The 26,396-nt window shown below is 25.2% G+C and overlaps 2 protein-coding genes across 2 annotated transcripts; both read right to left on the bottom strand.

Moving 5' to 3' along the window:
- Positions 1–572: 572 nt before the first annotated feature.
- LOC113553323 (cytochrome c oxidase subunit NDUFA4-like) lies at positions 573–2,031 on the bottom strand. The gene is made up of 3 exons (XM_026956602.1): positions 1,838–2,031; positions 1,556–1,702; positions 573–735 (listed from the first exon to the last, which is right to left on the bottom strand). The coding sequence occupies exons 1-3, from the start codon at positions 1,883–1,885 to the stop codon at positions 685–687; spliced, it is 246 nt and encodes an 81-aa protein (XP_026812403.1). The 5' UTR covers positions 1,886–2,031; the 3' UTR covers positions 573–684.
- Positions 2,032–6,845: 4,814 nt separating this feature from the next.
- On the bottom strand, positions 6,846–16,230 carry LOC113551871 (cytoplasmic dynein 1 intermediate chain-like). Its single transcript, XM_026954419.1, has 16 exons — positions 16,225–16,230; positions 16,018–16,122; positions 15,599–15,695; positions 15,424–15,535; positions 14,059–14,186; positions 13,799–13,858; positions 13,433–13,495; positions 10,457–10,504; positions 9,601–9,786; positions 9,370–9,526; positions 9,052–9,303; positions 8,869–8,986; positions 8,146–8,377; positions 7,922–8,082; positions 7,588–7,854; positions 6,846–7,129 (listed from the first exon to the last, which is right to left on the bottom strand). Exons 3-16 carry the CDS (start codon positions 15,630–15,632, stop codon positions 6,971–6,973), a joined length of 1,977 nt encoding a protein of 658 aa, XP_026810220.1. The 5' UTR covers positions 15,633–15,695; positions 16,018–16,122; positions 16,225–16,230; the 3' UTR covers positions 6,846–6,970.
- Between the last annotated feature and the right edge of the window lie 10,166 nt (positions 16,231–26,396).

Here is a 26,396-nt window from a genome sequence, read left to right as displayed (position 1 = left end):
TTAAATTTAAACTTAAAAATATTAACTTAATACTAATAATACTAATGTATGGGCCTGTAAAAATATTTGCTGCCCTCGACTTGAAACTCTGCACACGCCAATGTATACAACCATTAGATACTTAGATACTGTAGGTTCTAAGATATAACCTATATACTTCTGATTAACCATATAACGACAACTTTTTTAAGTCTGTTATTGTCCACCAATTGTATAATAATTTTTTGATAAAATATATCTTGCATATTAGATACAGTATTCAGTATCTATAGTAACTTGAATCTTGTTCATCGACATTATCAATTATAAATTAATAATTAATAATTAGTTATAATTGTAATACAAAGAAATGTAATTATTTTATGTTTAAAATAATTTAACAATAATATACCGTAAACAATAAAAAATGTTTAATGGAAGATTTTGCTTGTAAAAATGTATTTATAAAGTTCATTAAATAACATATTTTCTAAGCAATATTTTATGAATAAAGCTGTAAAACTATCACACAAAATTCACCAATGTCAAATGAACATTGTGTATAAACATGTTTTCATATTAAAATATCTAAGTATATTTTAACATTAATTCTTTATTTAATATAGAAAACACGACAAAAGATTCATAACACTATGTTCATTTTATATAACTGATCGAACAATTTTGATGTTGATTAGTGAATTTCTAATATTTAGGTGCTGGACTTACTGGAGGGTCTGAGCTGGTAGAATAAAACTAAAACAAATAAAACAGTAGAATTAGTTATTGGTTTAATAATATATTAAATATGAAAATAAAACACTCTAACAGTAGGATTAAAATATTGCTGCACATAATTTAAAGGTACATCAACAATACCACCAAGGAAATATAATTATACTACCACCGCTGCAGTATGTGAGAAGGATCAATAATAAATAAATGGTATATTTAAAAATTGTATTACTAATTAAAAACTAAAAGTGTAGACAAAACTAATAACTATTGATGTTTACTTTTTAGTTTCTTAATAATTTTAATGTAATTTATAAAACTATTTTATTATTTATTTGCACAAAATATTCTGTATATCATTGAAATAAAAATTTCAACATCAAAATGTTAATTTTTGGATAGTATAATTTTATAGCAAAACAGGTGATAACAGAAAAAATGTCATTTAGAAATATATTAAAACCCAAAGGTAACTAAAAATGTTTAATTCATTTATCTCAACTTTAATACATTAAGTAAATATTAAATTATTAAGTAGAATAACTTAAAATTGTCTACTACATGCAAATTTGCTATGTTGTACGTTTGTTAAGATGTTGGTATAACATTCTCTTAAAACAATTCTTCTAATTTATTGTAGGTACTTTAAAAAAAAAAATCTCATTTTCAATTAATTAAATTATTAATTGTTTGTTTGATAATATAATTTAAAAACAGCTTGTAAGATTAAAAACTATTTCATAAACTACATACAATCAAATTAAGTAATTTCTAAAATGAAATCAATCAAAAAGTTTGTACATTTTGTAAATAACATTATGTTTACAAAATATTAACATACTTTGTAAGTTTTTTGTTTATATTCTTCCCAAGGCTCTTGATTTTTCTTTGGGTGCCATGTCACTTCAGGGCTTTTCATTGCCAGTCGAGTCAAGTAAAAACCAGCACCCGCCATACCAATACCCAGACAAAAAAATAATGGGATTAACTATAAAAAAATAAAAGTAAAATAAAGTGTTTAGTAATAAACTTTGTATTTGACCTTTGTAATAAACTACACAAAACATTGAAGTATTAGAAATAAATATTACATTGAACTTACTAAATTAAATTAAGTACTTACGGACTTATGTTTTTTCAAGCTCTCTATAGTCATTCCTGGCATAACCATTTTGAATTTCTTTGGTACCTTAAACTTATAAAATTAAAAGTTAACTACAAGTGGAGACACTTAAATGTGATTCACTGAAAATGATAGAAATAAATTTTATGTATGGCCTATCGCCTATACAGCCTTGGCGTTGGATAGAAAATCAAGAAGTGCCTATTTTTTTTATAGTAGTGTTAGATAACAGATGACATGACAGTGTAGCCAACTGCACCACTCGAATCGTGGAAAAATACCACGGAAAATGATCAAAAAAATACCCATACTAAAATTAGTAACTTAACTACTTAACTGTTGCTAAATATCAAATTCACCTAGTTAGGAACAAGTCCACGGCCAATACTGTAAAAACTACCTAAAGAAAAATTTTCAAATTATAATATAATATAATAATAACTCCATTTTATCCTCCGTAAAAAATTTAAAATTGAATTTATATCGTGTTTTCCCTTTTGTTTTAATTTTATAATTTTTAACAATATATAAATTAAATTAAGTTTTCCTTACGGTAAAAATCTATTTTGTAAAAGTGCTGAGTTCGAGTTCGACTTAAAATTTGTCCAAGTTTGGTTCGTTTTAGTTTAGTAAAAAATATGAAAGTTCGGTTCGGGTCCAAAATATTTTAAAATTTAGGGGGGTTCAAACCCATCACTAATAAAAATGCGTGGCAATGGTGTAGTGCCACGGTGGCACTCTAAACATGAACTTTTGAATTTGCGTAGGTGTTTTACAGTTCAGGTGTGTGCTGATTTTTTAAGGGCTTTTAATGGTATTATTTTATGTCTATAGTACTATGTACATTATTGTAATATTAATATACTATTATAAATTAAATTAAATTTTATCTTTATCTTTTTTCTTTACCCTTCGATCCCAACTAAAAATATAGGATAGGTTCACCTCTCTTTTATACAATCTATATATTTTTGTGTCATTGTAAATTCTGTCAAACCATATCTTTTTCTGACTTCCTCTCTTTCTCTCCATCTACATTAATTTTTATAGTCACTTGTCACTCGACACTCGTATCAGTAATCACTACTCCCCTCCTCGTAAAATTACTGAAGTAGTGAAGTGCACAAGGGATCCGAATCATATTATACCTATACCTATTCTTCTTTGTTTTGTCTACAGCTGGTGCCACACTGCTACTACATGTCTACGTCTACTACAATATCCCTAATAGACTTAATGAATTAATTTCTTCCTATATTCTCCTTATAGGTTCTCAGTCCAGCAAGAGAACATGCCGTGGTCTGATAAAAATCATTTATTTTACATAATACACTCTCGTGAACTGATCGCGTAGGGATGCGCAAAATCGGCGTTTTCTTGTTTGACAGCTAAATATAGTTACTTGAGTTACTTCACATATCCGATATCGCGATATCTATCTTACATTCTTCCCATTCTCATCTCTGATACACAATACATACACTAGTTATATACTTATACGGGGTGATTCTTTTATTATGAACCACTCATTATTTCAAAAAGTATTCATGTTTTTAAAAATATTATATTTTTAAACAGTTTTTATCTTAAGTTTTTTTACTTTTTTGAATGACAACATAGAGTTTTAATTTCATATTCCAAAGCAGAATAATTTTTTGAGTATTTTGATACATAAAGATAGAATTTAGGGCGAGTAGTTATACGTATTTAAAGTATAGACAAACGGAGTAATGGACAAATATTTTGCTGGGTAACCCTGTACCACTCCACTCCGCAAAACTTTAAATACTTATAACACATAAACTAGTCGACCTATCCGTCGATTTATATCAGAAAATTATTTTTCTATGGAATATGAAATTAAAACTATGTTGTCATTCAAAAAAGTAAATAACTTAAGATAAAAACTGTTTAAAAATATAATTTTTTTAAAAAAAAAGTTGAATTTTTAATAATTTGAAACAATGTAAAAAATATTTTTAAAAACATCAATACTTTTTGAAATAATGAATGGTTCATGATAAAAAAATCACCCTGTATGTGTTGTATATTATTGTCCAGTGTCCACTGCCAAACATACCATAAAAATGAATATCCTTAAAACTACTTTATAAAATCTGCTTTTTAATCTCAACGTTTGGTATTCTTTTGCAAGGGCGGATACAAGGGGGGCAATTGCCCCCCCCCCCGTTCACAAAAAAAGTATCATATTTTCCAACAAAGTTTTTTTTTAAATAAATGATGACCTTTTTTTAGTTGATAACTAACAAATTGCCCCTCCCCCCGTTAAGGACCACTGTATCCGCCCTTGTTATTTTGTCATAAATATACCTACCTACTTCATGCTTTTCTCCATTTTATTCATCCATATATAATCTTATTTTTGATGACATCCTTAAAAGTAAAACTACCTATCATTTGCTTGTACCATTGTCCATCGATTACATATAATTGAAAAATTGTGAAGTGTGAAATTATTGAAATCAGTAAAATAAAAATGACATTATCATTATCTTACCATCGTTTGTATTTGTGTTGAAGGATCTTTCAGCAGTACAAATAGTTGCAGGAATGGTAAGACTAACAAATAGTGCGCTGACATCCTTTTATTTTAATTAATAAAATAATTCTGTTTTTATAAATAAATTTAAAACTTTTTTGGAACATTGAATTTCTGTAATTACTTTATGTTTTTGAACTTTCAGTAAATATACCTAATCAATAATCATGGATTAAGCTAAACATTTTTCTGCAATTTTCCAAAAAAAAATTCATCATACTGATTTTCATATACTTTTTCCATTTATTTTAATTATGATTGGAGATAAAAAAATAAGGGTGGGCAAGTGAGTATCGCTCTGATGTATAGTAGAGATGGAGAGTAGGTCAATCGTCAATATAATGGATTTTGAATGCAATGACAGATATCATTTACCTATACGAAAAACAATTCTGAACGGAGATAATTTGCCAATTTGTCAGTCTAAGATAATTAGTAGGATACATTAAATTATTAGCTATTATGGAGAATTTTGTGTTGGGTTTATTTTTAACCTTAGGTATAAATCACAAACATTTTATGAATTTTTAACTTCAAAATTCGTTGCAAATTTTCGCGATTTCGTAAATATTTGAACTTTAAAAGTTTTTAAAAAAAATTGTGATAATAGATTTTTTATTTTTTTTTTTTATTATGATAATTGCAATTTATAATAAACCTTCAATTCAATTTTAAAGGTTTTTCGGTTTTTTTTTATCAGCATTTCAAAAAAATAAAAAAATAAAAAAATAAAAAATTTCAATTGTCTATAAATAACTTAAAAAAGTCAAAATATTTTGAAAATTTAATCATAAATAGATATCGCTAATATAAACGTTTGGTGAACATTTAAAAGATTTACAATGATTCATTTTTGAGTTACAGCAAAATAAAAAAAATCGATTTTGTCAAAAACTAATTATGCGTGAAAATTCCCGTATTTTCGTTTCTTTTTTTGGATTTTTCCTGACGCTACGGGAATATTTTTGCTTTTGACCTCCCCCCCACCAAATTACCAACTATATTCATTTTCTTTTTCAAAAGAGGACTAAAGTCAAAAACCAAAGCATTATTTCTCCTCCAAAACGTGATGTCAGGCAAAAAAAAAAAAATACATCATCGCAAGATCAATAAATTCCTCACTCTGTTCAAAATTTAAAATAGGTACGATACTTTATTTTCCTCCGAAAAATACAGCGATTATACAATTGATACTATCACTAATTCACTAAAGAATTAAATTAAGGAATGAGAATGGCTCTTTTAAAATAACTTTGAACGCAATTAACAGTTACATTTGTTCTATCCATTTATTTTTTTTAACAATTCTTGGCATTGTTATTGAATAAACTACTTTTAATTTTTCTTGGCAGCTCTATAAATTGATTTACTTGTAAATTGTAATTGTAATAGGTATAGGTGTTAATTTATACAGAGCAATTCTTTTACCAAAAAAAACTAATTATTTCAAAATCTATTAACGTATTTGAAAATATTTTTCTTATATAATTTCCAGTTAAAATAAACAACATTTAAAGAAAAAAAAATATTAAAAGATTTTTAAATGATGAGTGTTCAACAAAAGAATCATTCAAATCATTCAATATATGTACTGTATATACGACATACACATAGATATAATAAATTTAAATTTCAAAAAAAAAAAAAATTAATAAAATAAGGAAAATGAATAAAAATAAAATGTATTAATATGGATTACTGATATGAAAAACAAGTTATTGGTTTAGTTGTTTTTATTTTTCTTCTTTCACAACATTGACTATTATTAACCGCATTAAATTAAGCAAAGATTGAATTTGATAAATTTTAAGGTAATCATGGTTGCAAAATAATTATTTTAATAATAATATTGAATTGGCATGAAAAATTAAGATTTTTCATATTATATTTTTTTTTCCAATTAAAAAAAATAACACTGGGAGTTTTTAATTTTTACCTCTTTAAAGTACAAACTAGATCCAAATTACTATCTAAAATCATCCTCTTAATTATGGAATATTATTTTTTAATATTTCAACTTAGCTGACAAGTAATTTTAAAAAGAAGTATTGTTTCATATCAGAAATCTTCAGTTGGAGTTCTTTTAGTTTTTTAACTTTTCTAATTTTTAGACAGATCTTAGAGGTGCACATTTAAAAATGTCTAAATATTCATCTTTATACTGGGCACAATAAGTAAATGTAAAGCACAACACATTTTAAAATAAACAGCATTTTTAGAGTGAATATTTAATAGATTTTAAGAACACAACTTTTATTCTAAATATTTATATTTAGAAAATAATTTGAGTACACAATTACTTCCAAAAATGTTTTATAGCATCAATGATAATATTTTATTTCAGTACATTATCATACAAATTAATTATGTTCAAATTAAGTTAAATTTAAAAATATAAATAAATTAGTAAGCAATTTTTAACAGGTAAATTTATTTTTAAATAATGCAATAAAATAAAATAAGTATCTGTTTTTTTTTTTATATATATATAAATAGATCATAAATTGATACATGTCTGTAAGACTAACATGACATATCTTATATATAATATTACTTATTATTTAATAAGGTAATTACTTCATCAAAATACTAGAAGACCTAGAAAAAACTGAAGAAACTGAGCCTGAACTGTAGTTAATAGATTTGTCCATTTCATCTGTCTGGTTACTCTTTAACTCTTGAAGTGTGTTAGAAAGCTTGGACCAATCATCATGTCTTGGTTGAGTCATTTGCTACATTTAAAAAACAAATTATTACAATCATTCTATTAATGAAAAAATATTCATTATATAAGTTTCCAAAATTAACTAAACAAAGGTAAATTTTCTTATTTTTCATGTATATGAAGTTAACCCACCACTAAGACAATAATTTAATAATCATAAATCATAGTGCTTTCTTATATTATTTTTAGTATAATATATTTGTTTGGTATAATTCATGTTTGAATTATTAAATTGCTAGTCTTTTCTTTATTTAAACTCTGTATACATTCTTCAACTTCAAGTTTATTTTTTTTTCACTATTTAATCGCATTACACATTATTATATTATAATTTAAAATTGTAATTTCTACAACCTCTTATATTGCTTTATTCTTATATTAAAAACCTAAACTATAAATACAGATTTAAATTGAAACCCCGCTATAATATTTCATACATATTTAATAAATAATTTTAATACAAACCTCTCCAACTTGAAATACAGAAATTTTGCCATACTCATCTCCAACACTTAAATGAGTTCCATTCTGTGACCACATAAGACTCTTTAATAATGGTGAGTTATCAAGAACTGTACTAGCTGTTGGTGATTCTGTATTATTGTTAAGGTTCCATAAATCTAAGCGACCAGTAACATCAATTGCAGCAAATACAGCTGGGTGTACAGGAGACCAAGCAACACTGCTTACATAATCATTGTTGTTTTCAAATGAGTGAATTGGTTTAGATTCCTTTATTAATATTTAAAAAATTATTTAAACATAAAAATATAGAAATTCAAACAAAATAATACTGAACCTTAATATTCCATAGTTTAATTGTCCAATCTATTGAACTCGTTAAGAATAAGTGACTAAAATCAGTGTTTCCAACAGCACAGTGAGTATCAATAGCTGTTATTGGTGCAATATGACTCTCATAACTCTCTACTACACCAGCTTTTTTTGTATGTCTACAAGCTAAAACAAACATAAAATTCCAAGATTAGGTTTTATAAAAATTAAATGGTTAATGGAACCAACCAGAATATGCTGCTCCTTCTTGGCTACCAAACACAAATTTGTTAACATCATCGTGCAAAAAGGCAAAAGCAGACACAGACACAGATTTAGATTGCTTGGCAGTTAAATCAAGGCGTTCAACTGGTTGAGTTAACATGTCTAAACTCCAGCAGCACAATCGCCCATCAGTTGAAATACTAATGAGATTATGTGCATTTTGTGTACCCACAACTTGAATGCAGTACACAGGATGCTAAAATAAAGATTGTAACAAAAATAATGTAAGAATAAATCAGCGCACTATTAGTTCTCTATCTCTACCCATGCTCAACATAGTAACTTGGCAGTAATCAGAACCAATCTTTTAAAGTTCAATTTTATATTAGAGTAAATTGATCTATTGTGAAATTTAAGATTATCAGTGTTATATGTTGACTATTTACAAAATGTCAATATTTCTGTAATATGTTAGAATTATTAATTTATTTTTAATTAATTAATTATTTCAATATTTTACATACTCATAATTTGCATAGTTGAAATAAGATTTTTAAAAAAAGATCAACGAACAAAGACTAATAATGTTCTCAACTTTTTAAGAATAAATAAATTAAAGTTCACAATATAAGATTGGATTAGTAAATTTGCGCATGGGTTAGAAAAAGAAAACGAATATGATGCTGACACTATCTAAATAAATATTTTTAAATAGTATAGATTTATTTAAAATAAATTTAAACATACGGTATGAGCAGTATTTGATAATGGTGTCCTCTGAATAGGAGTTTTCTTCTGTGCTCGATTATCCCACAAAACTATTTGTCCAGAATAAGTGCTTCCTAGAATTAAATTTGGATGAAACCTAAATAAAAAAAAAAAAATTTATTATTAGTACAAATACAAATGTTTCAAAAAACAATATTTTACCGAGCAAATGTAGCTGAAAGTACTCTTGACTGGCAATGAAATACATATTCAGGAGAATTCTTTTTAAATTTAGTATTCCATACAAGAACTACACCATCAGGTTCATGCGGTGCATCAGAAATATTATATGATGCTACAGTAAGTTCAGGGAATTGTTGAGACCAATCTAAAGATGTAACTAAACGGTTTTTAGACCAATGTTCATCGTAAAACACACGTGACAATGATAATCGAGTACTACTTTTGTCTTCACTAAAATATAAAATATAAACAATTTATTTATAAAGTTTTATAATTTTTTTATTAGTTTGTACTAACTTTATATCATTGTCATCTAAAGCACCAGTATAATCTGTATAAATATCTACATTTTCAGATAAAGCTCGTTCCATCACACGCCCTGCACGATCCATAAATTGTTGAAAATCTTCAGAATGAACAATCATCATTTTTTCTGCATCACTTAATTCTCTAACTAAATAATAATCAAAATAATTTAATTCATATAAGCATACAAAGTATAATCTAACAAATTATTAGTTATTTTACCTTTTTTAGGTTCTTCTTTAACAATTAATTCTCTTTCCAGTGAAGTGACAGCTGGTGCAACTTCCTTCACCTGAGGAAGTCCTTGAGATAGAATACCTGGTGGCAGCTTGCTTTGGAAAGTGGACAAATTTGTAAGACTGATATCTTCATCTTCCGCTTGACCAGAGCCATCATCATACGTAAGAACTGTCTGTTAATTACTTAGGAATAGCTAGCAATAGATGCTTACAGTACACATATTTAATATGCATCCAATAATTTATATTTGGTTAAATTGTGTTAAAAATGTATTTCTGCCAATGTTTAAAATTAAGTAAAATAATATTTGTTAAAAAAAAAAAACAAAAAAAAAATTAAGCAAATATTAAAAATATTGGGTTAATTTTTATACTATGAAAGGAGGCTTTGAATAAGCATTTTGGTAATGTATATTTAATAAGATTCAGACATTTAAATTAAATTAATAGATTAGGTACCCAAAAATTGAAATTAAATTTTTAAATTAAAATAAATATGTAAAATGTACGACATAAAAGTAAATAAAATAAAAGCTTTTGATAATAATGATAATAAATAATTCAAAACCCAGTTTACTTTTGGAATAGAGTTTAAAAAAATATTAAGTTTTCTGAATCATATCAGGTGATACACAAACATCATGTGCATTTGTCTATCGAATATATTATAATACATAACATTCAAATTAACGCAACCTCCATCAACAAAATAAATTAATTTCCAAATTTAAATCATATAGAATAAAGTACAATCTATAAACTAAAAAATTACATTTTTTATGTACCTAATTAAATTACAAATTCAAAAAATGCTTTAAAGCATTTGCTGATGTACCTACCTGTAAATTCGTCTTCCCATTCCAAGCCAGGATTTAAGTTGTATTCGTCTTGAAAAAAGAACAAAAACAAGCAAAACGACATAAACACCACCGTGAAGTAGTTAATTGCAAGAGGCATCAATTTTGCATTTTTTATATAAATATAACTTAAAATAAATGTATTTCAATAAAAGATAAAAGCAGGGAAATACATATATCATGGGAAATAAAACATTAATAAATATCTTTAGTTATAATACTATATAAAAAATATATTAAATCCCAGTAAAATGTTTCCCTGCTTAACTTTTTATATTAACCCTACATACTAATACTATTGTATATAAATTAATAATAATATATTATGTATATCAGTATATTTAAACAAAATAATGAATATATTTAAAATGTTTATACATAATATAAATAATGCATTATTCAAATTATCTTCTATCAGTTGTATTAATATAACTAATACAATACTAAGAAAACAAAATAATAAACCAACGTTTTAGAAAATTAAGGAATTTAATTTAAACTAGTATAATTTAATAAATAATTACTATTTTAGAAAACCAAAAGCATCTACATACTATTTACAAATACTTATAAATTACAATCAAGTGCAGTGAAATGTAAAATACATAAAAATAAACATTTAAAAATTAAAACAATAAAAGTGCTGTTCTTTACAAATAACTAATAAGTGATATGTTATTATAATAAAGAAAAATAAATTATAAAAAATAAGTACTACCAAGTACTACCATTCAGTAAAAGGTAAGAAATTAAGGTTTTAATGGTACATTTTGGTTAATATGACTACTTGATTATACAGTAGACTATCAATAGCTACAACAATTTGATTATCGTGACTACAACTAGTGAACACTATATTTAATAAAAAATAATTCAACTAATTTAAAAATTTAAACTAAAATTTTCTAAATAAGATTGTATCATAATATAGAATATTATATCAATAATAATTAATATATATGGTAAAAATACAACACAAAAACAAAACGTTTAATATTTAAATGTATTATAGAAGTATAGAAACTTAAAATTAACATAAGATTGAAAATGTTTTGCGCTTTAATTCTATTAAAATAATTATTATGAATTTGACAAATTAAATAACTATTAGGTAAGATTTTGGTAAAACATTTTTGGGTAGTCGCAATAACCTAATTGATTTTACCGTAAAATCGTAGATAGTCACAATAATTGCAAAGTACCGATTTAATAGATTATTACATCAGTTGTTTTTCAAAAAGTTTTAGTTTTTAAATTTCAAAAAATATTTTAATTTAAATTATAATTTTAAATACTTATATATTTGTTTAATTCTGTTTATAATTTAATTATTATTCAGTAGTAAATATTAAAATGTATATAAACTTGTAATACTAAATAATTTTATACTTTGAGCAAATACTTAATGTATTGGTTTTACTATTAATATTTTAGTATACAATTAAAACTGATTTTTACCAAAAATTTAAAAAAAAAAAAATGTTTTCGGACTTGAAACCAAAAAACTTTAACTTTTGTAAATATTTCTTTTTTTGAATAAATATTTAAATAAAGAACTGCAATAAGCTAACAAAAGTAAGGTTTTTTAATTGTAATTAAATTAAATTTTAGTTATAAAATATGTCTAATTAATGTATAAATAAAGAAGAAATGTATCTACTGTACTACTGTAGTAATATAAAAATACTTAGTTTTGAAAAATTATTTTTAACATATAATTAAAAGGACGTTATAACCACAAGTATTGTTTTTGTCTTACAAATGCATAACATAAACAATTGTAATTTCTGATTAATCCATTTAACTTTATTATTTTTAATATTAAAGTGAATTGACTTATTATCAAATTTTAAAGTAAAAACATTACATGGTGAATCTTGTAAATTTTTTTAATATTTTAATTTTAAGACAAGCTATAAGTGTTTTAAAATATATCAATAATTTAACAATTTGAAATACTCATAACTCACTTTAAAATAAAAATATAAGAAAAATCTGTGAAATCACATAATTTCATTAGATAGTTTTCTTACTTTTAAATTTGAAAATGGGTAAATTCACTCAAATATTAAACACAACAAAGTTAAATAAATTATTCAGAAAGTGCAATTTGCTTTTGAAAGATAGATATGGGTATAGAGTCTTTTTAAATAGTAATAGACCAATAATTAAATTTACTGTTCAGTAATTATACTACAAAATATACAGCTTATACCACATACCAAGCAGTTTTTAATAAATAAAAAATTAAGTCTAATATCAAATTGTATACTCTATTAGTCTATTGCAAAAAAAAAAAATGTATAAACAATGAAACTCATTAAAACATATATTTTAATTGCAGAGTATCATATTTTAAGTGTCTAAGAAGCAAAATAAAAAAATAGATCAGTGCAAGTAAAAGTAATAAAAATAATAGAAACTAGTGCATTAGTGCAATAGTAATAAAAATGAAGTAATAAATTGATCATTGTTAGTAGATAGTTATTTTAATATTAATAATAGTTTTAAATTTAACATCAAATTAAAATCCATGAATAACCAAATAGATTAAATGAAAATATTATCAAATTATATGGACCACCTATATTGGATGGTTGCGTTAATTAATTATTAATATACGAAGAAAGTTATATTGTCCCACTATTATTATTATAATTATTGTTAGATGTAATTTAATATTATTTAAAGTATACTTCCATAAATTAATATTACTTTGTATAACAAATATATAATTTTATCCAATTGAATTGTTATTATTATAATTATTTTGAAATTTAATATATTTTGCCGACAAAATTATTAATGTAGTCAATTTTATTACATCAATGAACTACAGAAATTTAACTACAACATTTTAAAACATATACCATGCATAATATCTATTTTTGAAATGTATATTTCTATAGGGTCTAATTGTTAACATTATTCCTATATTCATATTAAATAATAGCTTACCGTAATATCCAAATGCTTGAGCTGTTGATGAGAATGATCCATGATTTGCAATATGGTCCCCATCAAATGAAAAAAAATATATAATACATAAATATAAGTATACAATTAAATAAATACAACATCCAAGTGATATACAAAAAAACTATCAGTACATTTTAATGGATAATGTTACCATTTAAATATGCATGATAAATAGATACTTTTAATTTGATTATTATATTCATGTTAAACAATAAAATTAAATGTAAGGTTATTAAACATATTAATAATATTTTTATCCAGGTATACCACCTGGATTAAACATAAAAGTGGTTTTAAAATGTCAATTATAAGACTAGGCTATTACTGGAAATTTGTGAATCTAACCTTTTCTAGGCCTCCACCAATCTTCAAAATAACCTTTAAGAGGGGAAGAAGTGCAGGATCCTTTAATTTATTTTACCAGAAACCAGTGCAGCATAACAATAATAAATACAACAAGTGACTATTTTTGTATATAAAGTATAAATCGTTAAGTAACATTACTTAAAGAAAATTAAATCTAAATCATCATGCATACATTTCTTACTTAGTTCCACGTTTATATTTAATTTAGAATTTAAAAATCAAATTTATATAAAGCATACCGTCTCTTTCGTTTGATGAATGTGTAGTCTGAACAGCTTTAGTATAGCATTCTATCTCTTTAGGTGGTATATTTGTAGAAGAAAGAGAAACAATTGATAACTCGCGAACTTTCTTTGTAGGCTTTGGACTAAAAATTTAAATATCATCAAGATTAGTTAATAATAATGAAATAAAATTATTAAGCCATAAAATATTAATGAAAATATAGTTTTCACTAAATTATAAATTGCTGGTGCTATATAATTGCATATTTTTGACCTTTTACCTCAAACATGCAACATTATTATGCACTAATTGAGAAGAATAAATTCTCAATCAAAGGATTGGTGGTACTGACGACAAAAGTATATTTTTAGATTTATTAAAGATAATTAATAGTATTAATCCATATTAGAGAAATACTTTTAGAAAACAATATTATTCATTGATTGTGTTCATTTTATTCAATTTGTTACACTTTTATTTGTGCAAAAAGTATATAGAAAAAAGTATTATATGAATTAGTAACAATTTTTGAAAATATAACTAGTAAAAAAAAATAATTTTATTTTAAGTAGTTATAGCCTTGAAAAATTAACAAGTACTGCAATTGCATATGATGTTGACAAGGAGGAGGGAGGGGTTGTAAGTTACTGGTGTCACGTAGAAACTTATATAAAATGGGGCAACAATACAGTGAATTTTAAAATATGCTTACTAGGTACTGCTATTTTATATATTTTCAGGTTGTATAAATAAATTTGTTAAAAAAATACTTTTTGTTTTTATTATTATTTTAAAATCATCCAGTTCACTCCACCACCCTGTATATAAATAGTAATAATTAATTTTTGTAGACTAAAATGATTTACTAATTTATTTGAATATTTAATCAGTAGGGTACCAAGTTATTCTAAGATATTATTATTAAAATTAATTTAAATACATGTTTTGTGTATAATGGCTGAGAAAAGTAAAACAATTTAAAAAAAAAAAAAGGTTGGGTGGGTGGATATACTTTTAATAACTGCATGTGATTTAAAAATGTCCTCTATGCACTACTGTTTGTTATTTATCAAATACTACTCAACAATAATTATTAATTAAAATGGTTTTATATTATATGTTTAATGTATATAAATAACTGAATAATTATTTCAGATAGTAAGTTTTTTTATTCTTTTAAATTTAAATTTAATAGGACACCACACTTGCATTAGAACAGTACTAGTAAACATTTTTCTTTTCAATATTAACTTATCAATATAAATAAATTAAAAGGCAAAATGTTTGCTTTTGTTGCAACAGCAATTAACTTTATCATGGGACAAAACGTATAAGTTTAAATATTATTAACATAAATATTTTGTTTTAATCAATTTTACCCAGTTGCAGGAGTTTGAGGTAGTGATCCTTTTGCACTAGAATCAGGAGTTGACATTGAATTATACAATAATTCACTTTTATTAGGTGAAGTGGTCAAACTTGACAATACATCTAAATCAATTAAGAAATAAATTATTTTTTGATAACAAATTATATATTTTAAGCAACATATACCTGAAACTGGTGCAACTCCAAGGGATGATAACATTTCATCAATTTCTTTACCTTGATCTTTCTCAACACTAATACCACGTGAAACTGCTTCATCTCCCTATTTAATATAATGATTAACAGGAATACAAATTTTACCCATTTAAAATATTAAAGCTACCATCAAAAATTTAAAAACACAAAATTGCAATACACTTTTACTTATTATTATTATTATAATTAAGTTTAAAAAAAAGTTATTATCGAATTAACCACATAAAATTACAATGTATTAGTGAAATTTAAAATTTAAAATTTAAAGATAAAATTAAACTTGTACTATTTTTTTTTTAATTTGTGTATAACTTAAGTTTTAACAGTACAAGACAATGTATAAGGCGATATATAAGGTAAATATTATATGTTGTTAAAATTTTACATACATCTTTTTTTTCTTTTTCTTTACGAAGTCTTTCTTTTTGTTCTCTAATGGCTTGTAGTTTAGCTTTCTTTTCTCTAATTCTGCTTTGCGGTCTGACATATTGAATCTAAAAAACAATTGAAGATATGTATATTAAATGTTAATCATAATAATCACAATATTTTGAAGGAATCAAATTGTTGATGCAATGTATTTACTGTTTTCTTACCTTTATGTAGAACAATTATAAACTACAATTCATTTGTCAATAAAAAAATATATAAAAACGAGTTATAACTAATAACAAAATAATTAAATCACTTGATATTATGTTATTTATAAGTAAATTTAAAAAATTGTTATTTAAATACTACGTAAAACATTAGAAATGGAACTATTAACAATTGTATAAATTTAACCATTAACAAACAATCTAAAAAGTGAAAATCTTAACTTTCAACCCATGTTCCATATTCTTAACAAATTTAACAAATCCAAAATCATAAATTACAATAAGTTTTACTAATTGTATTGTTATCGCCCTGTATGTTAACCAATCAAAATGAATAAACAAAAATACTATCATAAACAATTCTTATTGGTTCCCTAATAAAATTTATCAACAATAATGCCTCCAATTTTTAAAATTTGAATGATTTTGTCTATTTTTTTAACAAGATAAAATTTAAATGATTTAGTCGATAAATAAAATATCAAAATGATCAACAATTTTAAAATATTATGCAACACAAAAATAAAATGTTATATAACTATATGACAAAGGTTTTATCGGGATGACTATATAGTATATATGATCGTGGTTATAAATTCAATGATTTTTAGTAAAGTAAATTATATTATATAAATATAATAGATTAAATATTATTGATAATTTATAATTAAATATACAGTGAAAACTCTTTATAACGAATCTGAAGGGATCAAGTGATTTCTATCGTTAAAGAAAGTTTTCGTAATTGAGAGGGTTTTAAAAAAACAAAATTTTTGTTAGAAATTACGTTGATAATAAAATGAATATTTTCGATATCGATAATAATGGTATTATTACGTTATTAAAAGTAGATAATGAAAGAATGTAATCGTTCTTGGAAATTTCGGCATTTTTATAATTTATAATACTTAACAGGTAAATTGTGTTATGAAACATAAATATTGTTTGACTATACGTTATAGAGAATGAATTTACTAATGGGTTATAAAGCAAACTAATCATTATTATATAATGTTTATGTTATATAGAGTTTTTCGTTTTAAAAAGTTTCGTTATAAAGAGTTTTCACTGTATTATGAACGTTGTAAAAATAAAAATTTGTCGAAACAATTAATTTAATAAATAAAAAATTGATATATAATATAATATCTATATATCAGAGCGGTCTAACCTTTTGTAATTGGCAAATGGCAGGCCAATTAACACTTTCATATAAAACCCCCAGGGGCCACTAAAAAATAAAAATAAATGGTACTAATGGTAGGTATTATTATTTATATTTTATTTTATTGCAAACATATTATATAATGCACAAATTACTACATTACAAATTAATATTAATATATATAATTATGATGATTTGGTTACTTATATTTAGAATTTAGATAATTATTATTTGATGATTATCGTTGTTTTTAGAAACCAATTTTTCAATATCAATCGAACACCCTTTGGTGGTTAATCTGATGCACGATTCTGTTGATTCTAAAGACGAATTGAGAATATGGTTTCTTGATTTAGACTTTAGTAAATTCATACTCATAGTAGAGAATGACGATTTACAAAATATACGTACTTAAAAATTATGAAAAAAATTCAAGATAAAATTTCCGTAATTTTAGAATTTTTGGGCCAAAAAAAAAAAGGCTTTGAGGGCCGCCTTAATATATATAAATACTGTTTCAACGATTGGCAAAAAAGATACATTCATTTTGATGCATTTGACATGAATTTTGAAATCTCTGCATAGATCAAAGACTTTATAATAATTATAATTATAAATCTGAAAAACAATTTTTCTAAGTTATACTACCATTAGTGGCGTACATAGAAATTAATTCCAGGAGGGATTAAAAAAAATTTTTATTCTTAAATTCCAATTAATTATACAATTAAAATAAATGCCCGTATCAACCATACATTTTAAGGGGGGTTTGAACCCCTAAACCCACCTATATATGACACTGACCACCATTAACCGATACCAAAAGTATACCAGTCAGTTATGACTTATGAGCATGGGCGCATATGCCTACTGGGAAACCGGGCATTTCCCGGTGGGCCCCCCTTCGTATTTCTGTTATGGGGCCCTTTTTAGACATTTTTTTCATGTGGGGGCCCCTTTTTAAAATTTCCCGGTAGGCCAAAAATGGCCTATCCTCCTATGCTTATGAGGAAGAAAAAATACTAACGTTTGAAGAATCAAATGTTAGCGCAGTTCCTCCTTACAATAGTGATTCAAAACGAACAAAAAATAGTGATAGATCGAACTTTTTTGCCTTAGCAAAATAATTATGATTGATAATTGTTCTAGTTTGCTTGATTATTTGTAAATGTGTAACACCATAATTGTCTATAACTATAATCCATAGTTTATACTAATTGAGTATTTTATTTACCTGTTTTATATGTGTAGTGGTTATCAGTCCCTATTTTTTGCATATCTTGACAAACATCTTTTAAGGGTTTTAACATAAACTTTTTTTGTCTATTTAATATTATTTGCTACTGTAAAAAATAGGGACTGGTGGTTATACACTTACAATTATTATTTTTATGTGTTTTCATTTATTTTCTTAGTCTAAATATTACTTATATTAATTAATACATAAACCTATTGATTTCTTATAATATTATTATATTATAGTGTAACCCCCAACTATGCTCCGCGTATACAGTTATCTACAACTGTGCTGTTTATATATACTCAATTTGATCAAATTACATAGCTATTTAATTATGTTATAGTTGAATAATTTTAACATATTCTAACAATTTATTAAGTATATCACCTATACAGACAAATGAAATGCACCCATTCCATTTTGTTGTTATAATTACACGATTCAAATATACTTCCTTTGTACATTCCATTAATCACTATACATCCATGTACCAAACAGTTGGTGTGAATGGTTATATAATCTTTTCTTATTGACGTCAAGTTAATGAGATACTCGTATTTTACATAAGCCTTATTTACGCTGAAGAAATCGTTAAAAAAAAATCATAGCCGTACATAGGGATCACAAAACTACCATCAGTTAATAACTGTTTATAATTAATTTGGTGTAGCCGGTGTAGGACGTATATAGGTATCTAAAAAAGCATCTACTCATATAATTACTACAATTACACAATTACTATTATAATTTAAAACTAATAACTATAACTTATAAAATAGTTAAACCATCAGTAATCACTACATTGTACAAATAATTATTTTTTGTATTATTAAATTATTAAATTTTTTTATTAAATTTTGTGATTGCTTTTATATAAATTAAATACTTTTTTTTTATTAATTATATTGCTTTTAAATCCGAACCTTAGTAATAACCTATATGTTACATAATATTATTATATTATAATAAATTAATAACTAATAATTATACAGAAATACTGAAATACACAATCATAGAACATCGTTGTGTTGCTCATGTATGCATTTTCCAGGCGTTCATAACATACAAATTACAAGTGTTTTAGAAATAAAACTCGAGTTAGTATAAGCTGATTATCCGTGGATAAATCGTAATTTCACAATGATATTGGAAGTAAATAATTTAAGTCATTTATACAAATTTCTTGTTATTCTTTCGTAAAATATTGAATTCTTTATAATTAGTATTGTTTAAAAAATTGCGTTTCATTTTAATTTTTTTTTTAATTATGGTCGGAGGAGTGAAAAATGTATTAGTTTTAAACAATGAAGTGTTTTTTTTTCTTTTATTACTTTGACACTCACAGTAGATCTCAATAACCAACTTTCAGAGAGTGCACCGTAGAGTGCACCAGAGAGTTTCTACCGTTTCTGGTATTTTCGAAGATTAATAAATAATCGGAAAAAACGGAAATATTTATCAACTTGGCATTCGAAAATACATTTATTTCATAATTTTGTTGTATCAAATTTAAAAATAAAAAATAGCATGTATAACTGGATAGTATTGTTGATAAATATTTATATTAGTATTCTCAGAACATGATATAATTTTTAAAATTTTTTAATTATTTTTGTACTATCTAAAGATTTATCTAAATATTTTTGACTTTTATTCAATTTTTATCAATTCGTTTTAGGAAAAAAATTTTTTGGAATTAAGGATTCATAAAAATTTTAATTTTAAAAACTCAGGTTTGTAAATGTAATATGGTATTCTTCATAGAACCTAATCTATACTAAAAATAGTTTAGCGTAAAAATACATACATCTACCTTAATACTTAATTGATACATTTACTGATTCACTGAACAATTTAAATTAAAATTTTGTCGACATTAGATATTCAAACGTTTAAATTAATAATATAATACAAAGTTTCTCATAAGTTATGAATCTCAAAAAAATACCCAATTTATTTTAGACATTTCAACTTTAAATTTTAATATGATCGGATATTTAAACGAAAAATAATCATTATTTTAATTTAATTTTAAAAGTGTCATTTGTTATAAGTGTTATAACGTTCGATTGTCTCACTGCGGAGCAACGTCGTGTCCATGCGCAAGCCATTTTCCGACGCCACGTCGCGCGCGTACAACGCGTGCGCTGCCGACCGATCAGATCTTACTTTTTATCGTACGTCATATCCACGCTGCGTTTTGGCTTGTCATTCGCCGTAAATTGGAAGAAACCACCCTTGCCGTCGCCCGCACTTGTTTTACTGCCACCGTTGTCTTCGTCGTCTTTATCGCTTCTACCACCGTCGCCGTCGGTTAATACGTCCACATTAGGGACCCGCTGGTTTAAATGCACCTAAAATATCAAAATTAGATGTTGAATAGAATAATTGCTTAAATATACAGTATATTTAAACCATGTATAATCCTATGTAATATACTATATTTTAATTGTAATGAGTTAATTACCAACCTCTCTTATATATAAATATATTAGAAACATTAAATTATATAAATACCTATACATATTACATCTACTCAGTGGCATATATAATGGAGAGGTAGGGGTTCAACCCCCTGAAATGTATGGTTGGTACGGGCATTGATTTTGATTGTATAATTAATTGGAATTTAAGAATGGAAATTTTATGGAAAATTAATTGAATATTCAAAAAACAATACTTGAGTAATATTAAATATTGTATGTTTAATAAAAAGTATAATTTTGAAGTAATCTAAATATTAATTTTTCGTGATGATTACAACTTTAATCGAACATAAAACTATTAATATTTGTTTAAATATTTAAATTTAACTAAACTAAATGTATTATTACATACCTAAATAGACCAATTTTTGTGTGTTTTTAATGCAATTAAATCCAGTATTTTCTTATAACATATACCCCCTCCCATCGAAAATTCTTGGGCACGTCACTGAATATACCTAGTACATTGTGTATACAGCCATGGAATATGTACTAACCTTTTCTTTACTATTACTATTAGTATTACTGATTTATACGTATCAATATATTTTACATTTTCTTTGTAATCCATTCAGAAAAAGTTCCTAAATTATAATTCTTATAAAAAGTTAAACTAGAAATATTATTGAAAAAAATGTAATAATTTGTCAATTTATGTTGTTCTGTTAAAGGTAGGTAGGTAAACGAGCGCTTGCTCACAAAAAATAGTGGTTTTGATAACATATTACACATGATAGTGGTCAGTAACCTACTCGCATAGAATAGTTATACTTCAGTAGGTACTCGATAGCTTCAACACAGTAAATCAAAAACCCTACTTCTTTACTTTCGTTGTTTATTGTAATTTTTTATTTATTTATTATTTTTATGTAATCAATTTAAAATTTAATTCGAAAATTCTATTATTGATTTCCCAATGTACCAATTAGATCCAATTTGCTACTAAAAATCACCCTCTAAGTTAAAGTATTATTATCGTCCTAAAAGTGACATAATACACCTACAAAAATACATATCATCATATGTAAAATCAATAAATTCAACGCTTTGCTCATGCAGAATCTAAAAGATTCTATAATCATGGCTATATATAATAATGGCATAATATTATTTATTTTACAAAAATAAAAACTGTTTTTAATGAATTATGGCATAAACTATGTATAAATAGTACCTCCTAGTAAAAGTAGTAATGTACCTATAATTTATATACTCTACCCAATAATATAATAATATACATAACATGATATAATCTGTACGCAATACCTATTTCGTATAAGTACATATGTATTTTTTTTATTATTTATATATACTAAACGATAATAATTTAATATTATGTATCCTACATCTAGTATTTTATCATCTATTTCTCATTTTTGTTTTATTGCTATTGACCAGCTATATGGCGCCTGAAACCGGTCTTGAAACTTGAACTTGGCGCCACTGAATAATGTGTTGTTTTATTGAATTTTATGCTACGTATTTTATAACCGTTGTATGAATACTTTGGATATTTAATGAGAAGTATATTTGTTATTATTACGATTTGTATTTTATAGGTGCATCATTTATATTTTTCAAATAATCATGATTTTAAAGTTTATGATTTATTATTTATTATTATGTTTCTCAAATATTATTATAAAAAATATACTCAGCCTACAGATTTTATACGTAAAGTAACAATTAATGAAATTATTTTTAATTATTTTAAAATTTTGGAAAATAGATAATCGATTAGATATTAAGTGTACCTTTTGTCACTGATGAGTGACCCCCCATATTGGGGGTCGCCTATATTATAATGGATATGTTAAATTTGAAATAAATCATTGTTTCGGAAAAATGGGTTTTGATCGAATACGTTCTTCAGCCTATATTTCTATGAGGATATTTCATTATATATTTAAATATTTCTATTTCTATTAGCAATACATTAATACAATTTATATTTATATTTTATATATCGTATATAACAACAGAAAATACGATAAGTTAACTAATTTTTGCCTAAAACAAATCGCATATTATATTATAAAAAAATTAGGTATTATAATATTATTATAAATTTATTTATGAACCAATAACCAACGTATGAGATTAAGTAGCTACGTAGTATGAATAAATTACAAATAATCAAATATATTTAGAAAATTTAATTGTGTAAATACTAATACGTATTAAAAAAATACGTAGATATTGTCAAATTCCGACGAATAATATTTTTGAATTATACTAAAATAACAACATCCTTATTTTTGTTTATCTATATATTCTGAAATTTTATCAACACTTGAACTTCAAACACCGATAAAAAATTTTTTAACTATAGAATATATATATATATATACATACATATTAATACTTTTAAATTTCTATAAGAATTATTTATGTGGGATCTTGTGTTATTTTTTCAAGCTTTTTGGTGGAGCCTAAAAAATATACGTAACATCATATTGTTAATTATAATAATAAGTAGGTTAATCTATACACTTATATTATAAAAAAATAAAAATTATGATGTTCATCAAATAGTTTCAGAGCCTGTAATTATTTTTAAAATCTTGTTTGGTAGAAACGAATGATTTTATAATTTTATATCCAGTCGTACGTATTATCGTTATCATTGATTTATTTTTATAATTGTATAAAGGAACTTAAAGTATTATTCCGCACAATTTCACACCTCCAAATAAAAAGTTCATAAGTACGCAACTAATAATACTTATCGCCTATCGTTATCATTAGCAAAAACCATCTTTGTATATAAATATCAACGGTACGGTACGTGTGTGCAGTTGCGTGTTCGTAGAGAAATCATAATATAATGTTGGATTTTCGTGATGTGTATACAAAAATAAAATAAAAAATACAAATACTTCAACTTTCATTTTTCTGGGAGAAAGCCGTTTTTTAGACAATTGCATCTACAGATATTATATATATATTGATAATTTATTTAATAATTACCAAAAGAATACATTGAAGAATATAATATATATAGCAGTCAGAGTCCTACATGTTTACCAAATATAAGGTAGGTCGTATATAGGTATAGGTATACCTAAAATATTGTCTTCTATATTTATACGACTCAGTATCAGCCATAATAACCTGCATGATTTGCGCAGTTATATTTGTTAATGTATAGTATACTGAATACATTTATATATTATATGTTATTTGTTTATATTATTATATTTATTATTATTACATACTGGGAGAACTTCGTGGTGTAAATGTGTAATTATAGATCATAATTCTAGACTTTTAAATAGAAGAACAATTTTTTTTTTAATATTAAAACTTCCCATTTTTACTATACAATTAGTTAAACAAGTATATCAGGTACATGATTTTTTTGAAAAATATGTGATTAGCTTCTAATTTGTTCAACTTAATGTACTGAGGATTAAGGTATAGTAAGGTCTAATGATAATAATAAGGTATACTTATCATACTTTTTGGAGGAAATAGAGTTAAATCAGTTCCCCTTCGTCAAATTAAAGGTTCATAATGATAAAATCAACTTATTGCAATTGTCAATATTAATTACTATAATAACTTTCAAATCATACCATATCCCAATATCTATCCAGTATTTATTTTAAGTTTATAACCTATCTAATATAACTCGAAAAAATGGGGAGGGAGTATGCTATAGAAAAATCTCCCTATAAGTTACATTTATAACAATAATTATATTTTTAAAACAATTTTATTTAGTTCTTTTTCAGTTTTTACATTATTATATTGAATGATGACATATTTTTTAGTTTCATCATAATCTAAAGAGCAATTTAATTTTAAGTAGTTTAATATATAAAAACCAAATTTCCAACGAGTAATAGGTAAATAGACAATTAAATTTTCAAATCTCCAAAAAGTTATCGGACTTGGAACAATAGATTAAAATATATGTTTGTAAACAAAAAATAACAAAATTAAAAGATAACACATAAAGTCAAACACAAAAAAATAAAAAAAATTGTTTTTCCAAAAATTTGTTTTGTAATGACTTAAAATTGAGTAAATAATGTATTTTAAGAAAATTTATATTCCAAATGAACTTTTTCTGTTAAAATAATGATCATGTATGACTATATAATTATGTAAGTTTTGGTGGTGAATGCGTGTGTGTTGCGTAAATGACGCGAGTGCACCACCTACCTAAATCGAGTGTGTTTTTTTGCCAGATCCGTGTAATTCGTGTAAATACAATAAATAATATATATTAATATATATACATATATCTATATATTATCGTGTATTCGTGTGTGTGAATATATTATAATACATGTGTGCCGTGTGTGTGTGTGTGTGTGTGTGTGTGTGTGTGTGTGTGTGTGTGTGTGTGAGTGTGCATCGCAAACACGTAGGTACCTACGTGGTGTGAAAAATGTGTTTATATCATGTATGTAATGTATGTATATAATATGTTTGAGCGAAAGAAGAAAAGGATAGAACGACGAGCGCAAACATGCTGCGTAATACCACGACGACTCGAAGACGGGATCGTTCGCGCGCGTCAACAGACCCGAGAGTCACCCAAGGACAATGAACGGCCTTTAAGAACCGGTATTAACCGAAAAAAAAATAAATACAAAAAAATAATTCCAGACGATATATTCCGCTTTGCAAACTCAACAACACTTTATCGTACGCTATTACGCCGAACAAGAACGTACACACTAAACACACACACACACACACACGCCTCACACACGCGCGTTTGCCGCGCGCAGGCGCGTCAAACGCAGATACGAACAGCAGCCATTAATAACGCGTGGCGGCTCAGACGCGCCGCGGGACCGACACGTGGTCATCCTTGTCTGCGCTGGACCGACGTCGACGCCGCCGCGTCGCTTGCATCAATTGCATAGTCCCGTATAAATACACATACCTCGAATCTCGAGTTAATTATAATATCATACAAACAACATACATGACAATACGACATGCGCTATAGTTATTATCGACCACGAGTGTTCGTCTGTATTTAATATGACATCAAGAATCTGTTGAATTTACATCGGGAAATATCAAAAATATGCTAATACTGTAGCGGTAAATTAATTTTCCTACTAAAATAGACAACAGAACTATAATAATATACCCATATGGCTTATAGGTACATATTATAATACCTTTATTGGCTATATTTGGGTATTATCATTTATTACTGGATGCTGTTCCAATAATCAAATCGCATAAACCGTTTATTTGTCTATGTCTCCCATATTTCACCCTTTTGACGATGTTGAAGATATCAAAGTAT

Source organism: Rhopalosiphum maidis, chromosome 2, assembly GCF_003676215.2.
Source record: "Rhopalosiphum maidis isolate BTI-1 chromosome 2, ASM367621v3, whole genome shotgun sequence".
Taxonomy (NCBI): domain Eukaryota; kingdom Metazoa; phylum Arthropoda; class Insecta; order Hemiptera; family Aphididae; genus Rhopalosiphum; species Rhopalosiphum maidis.
The sequence above is the reverse complement of the archived record's forward strand: the minus strand, read 5'-3'. Positions and strand labels throughout refer to the sequence as shown.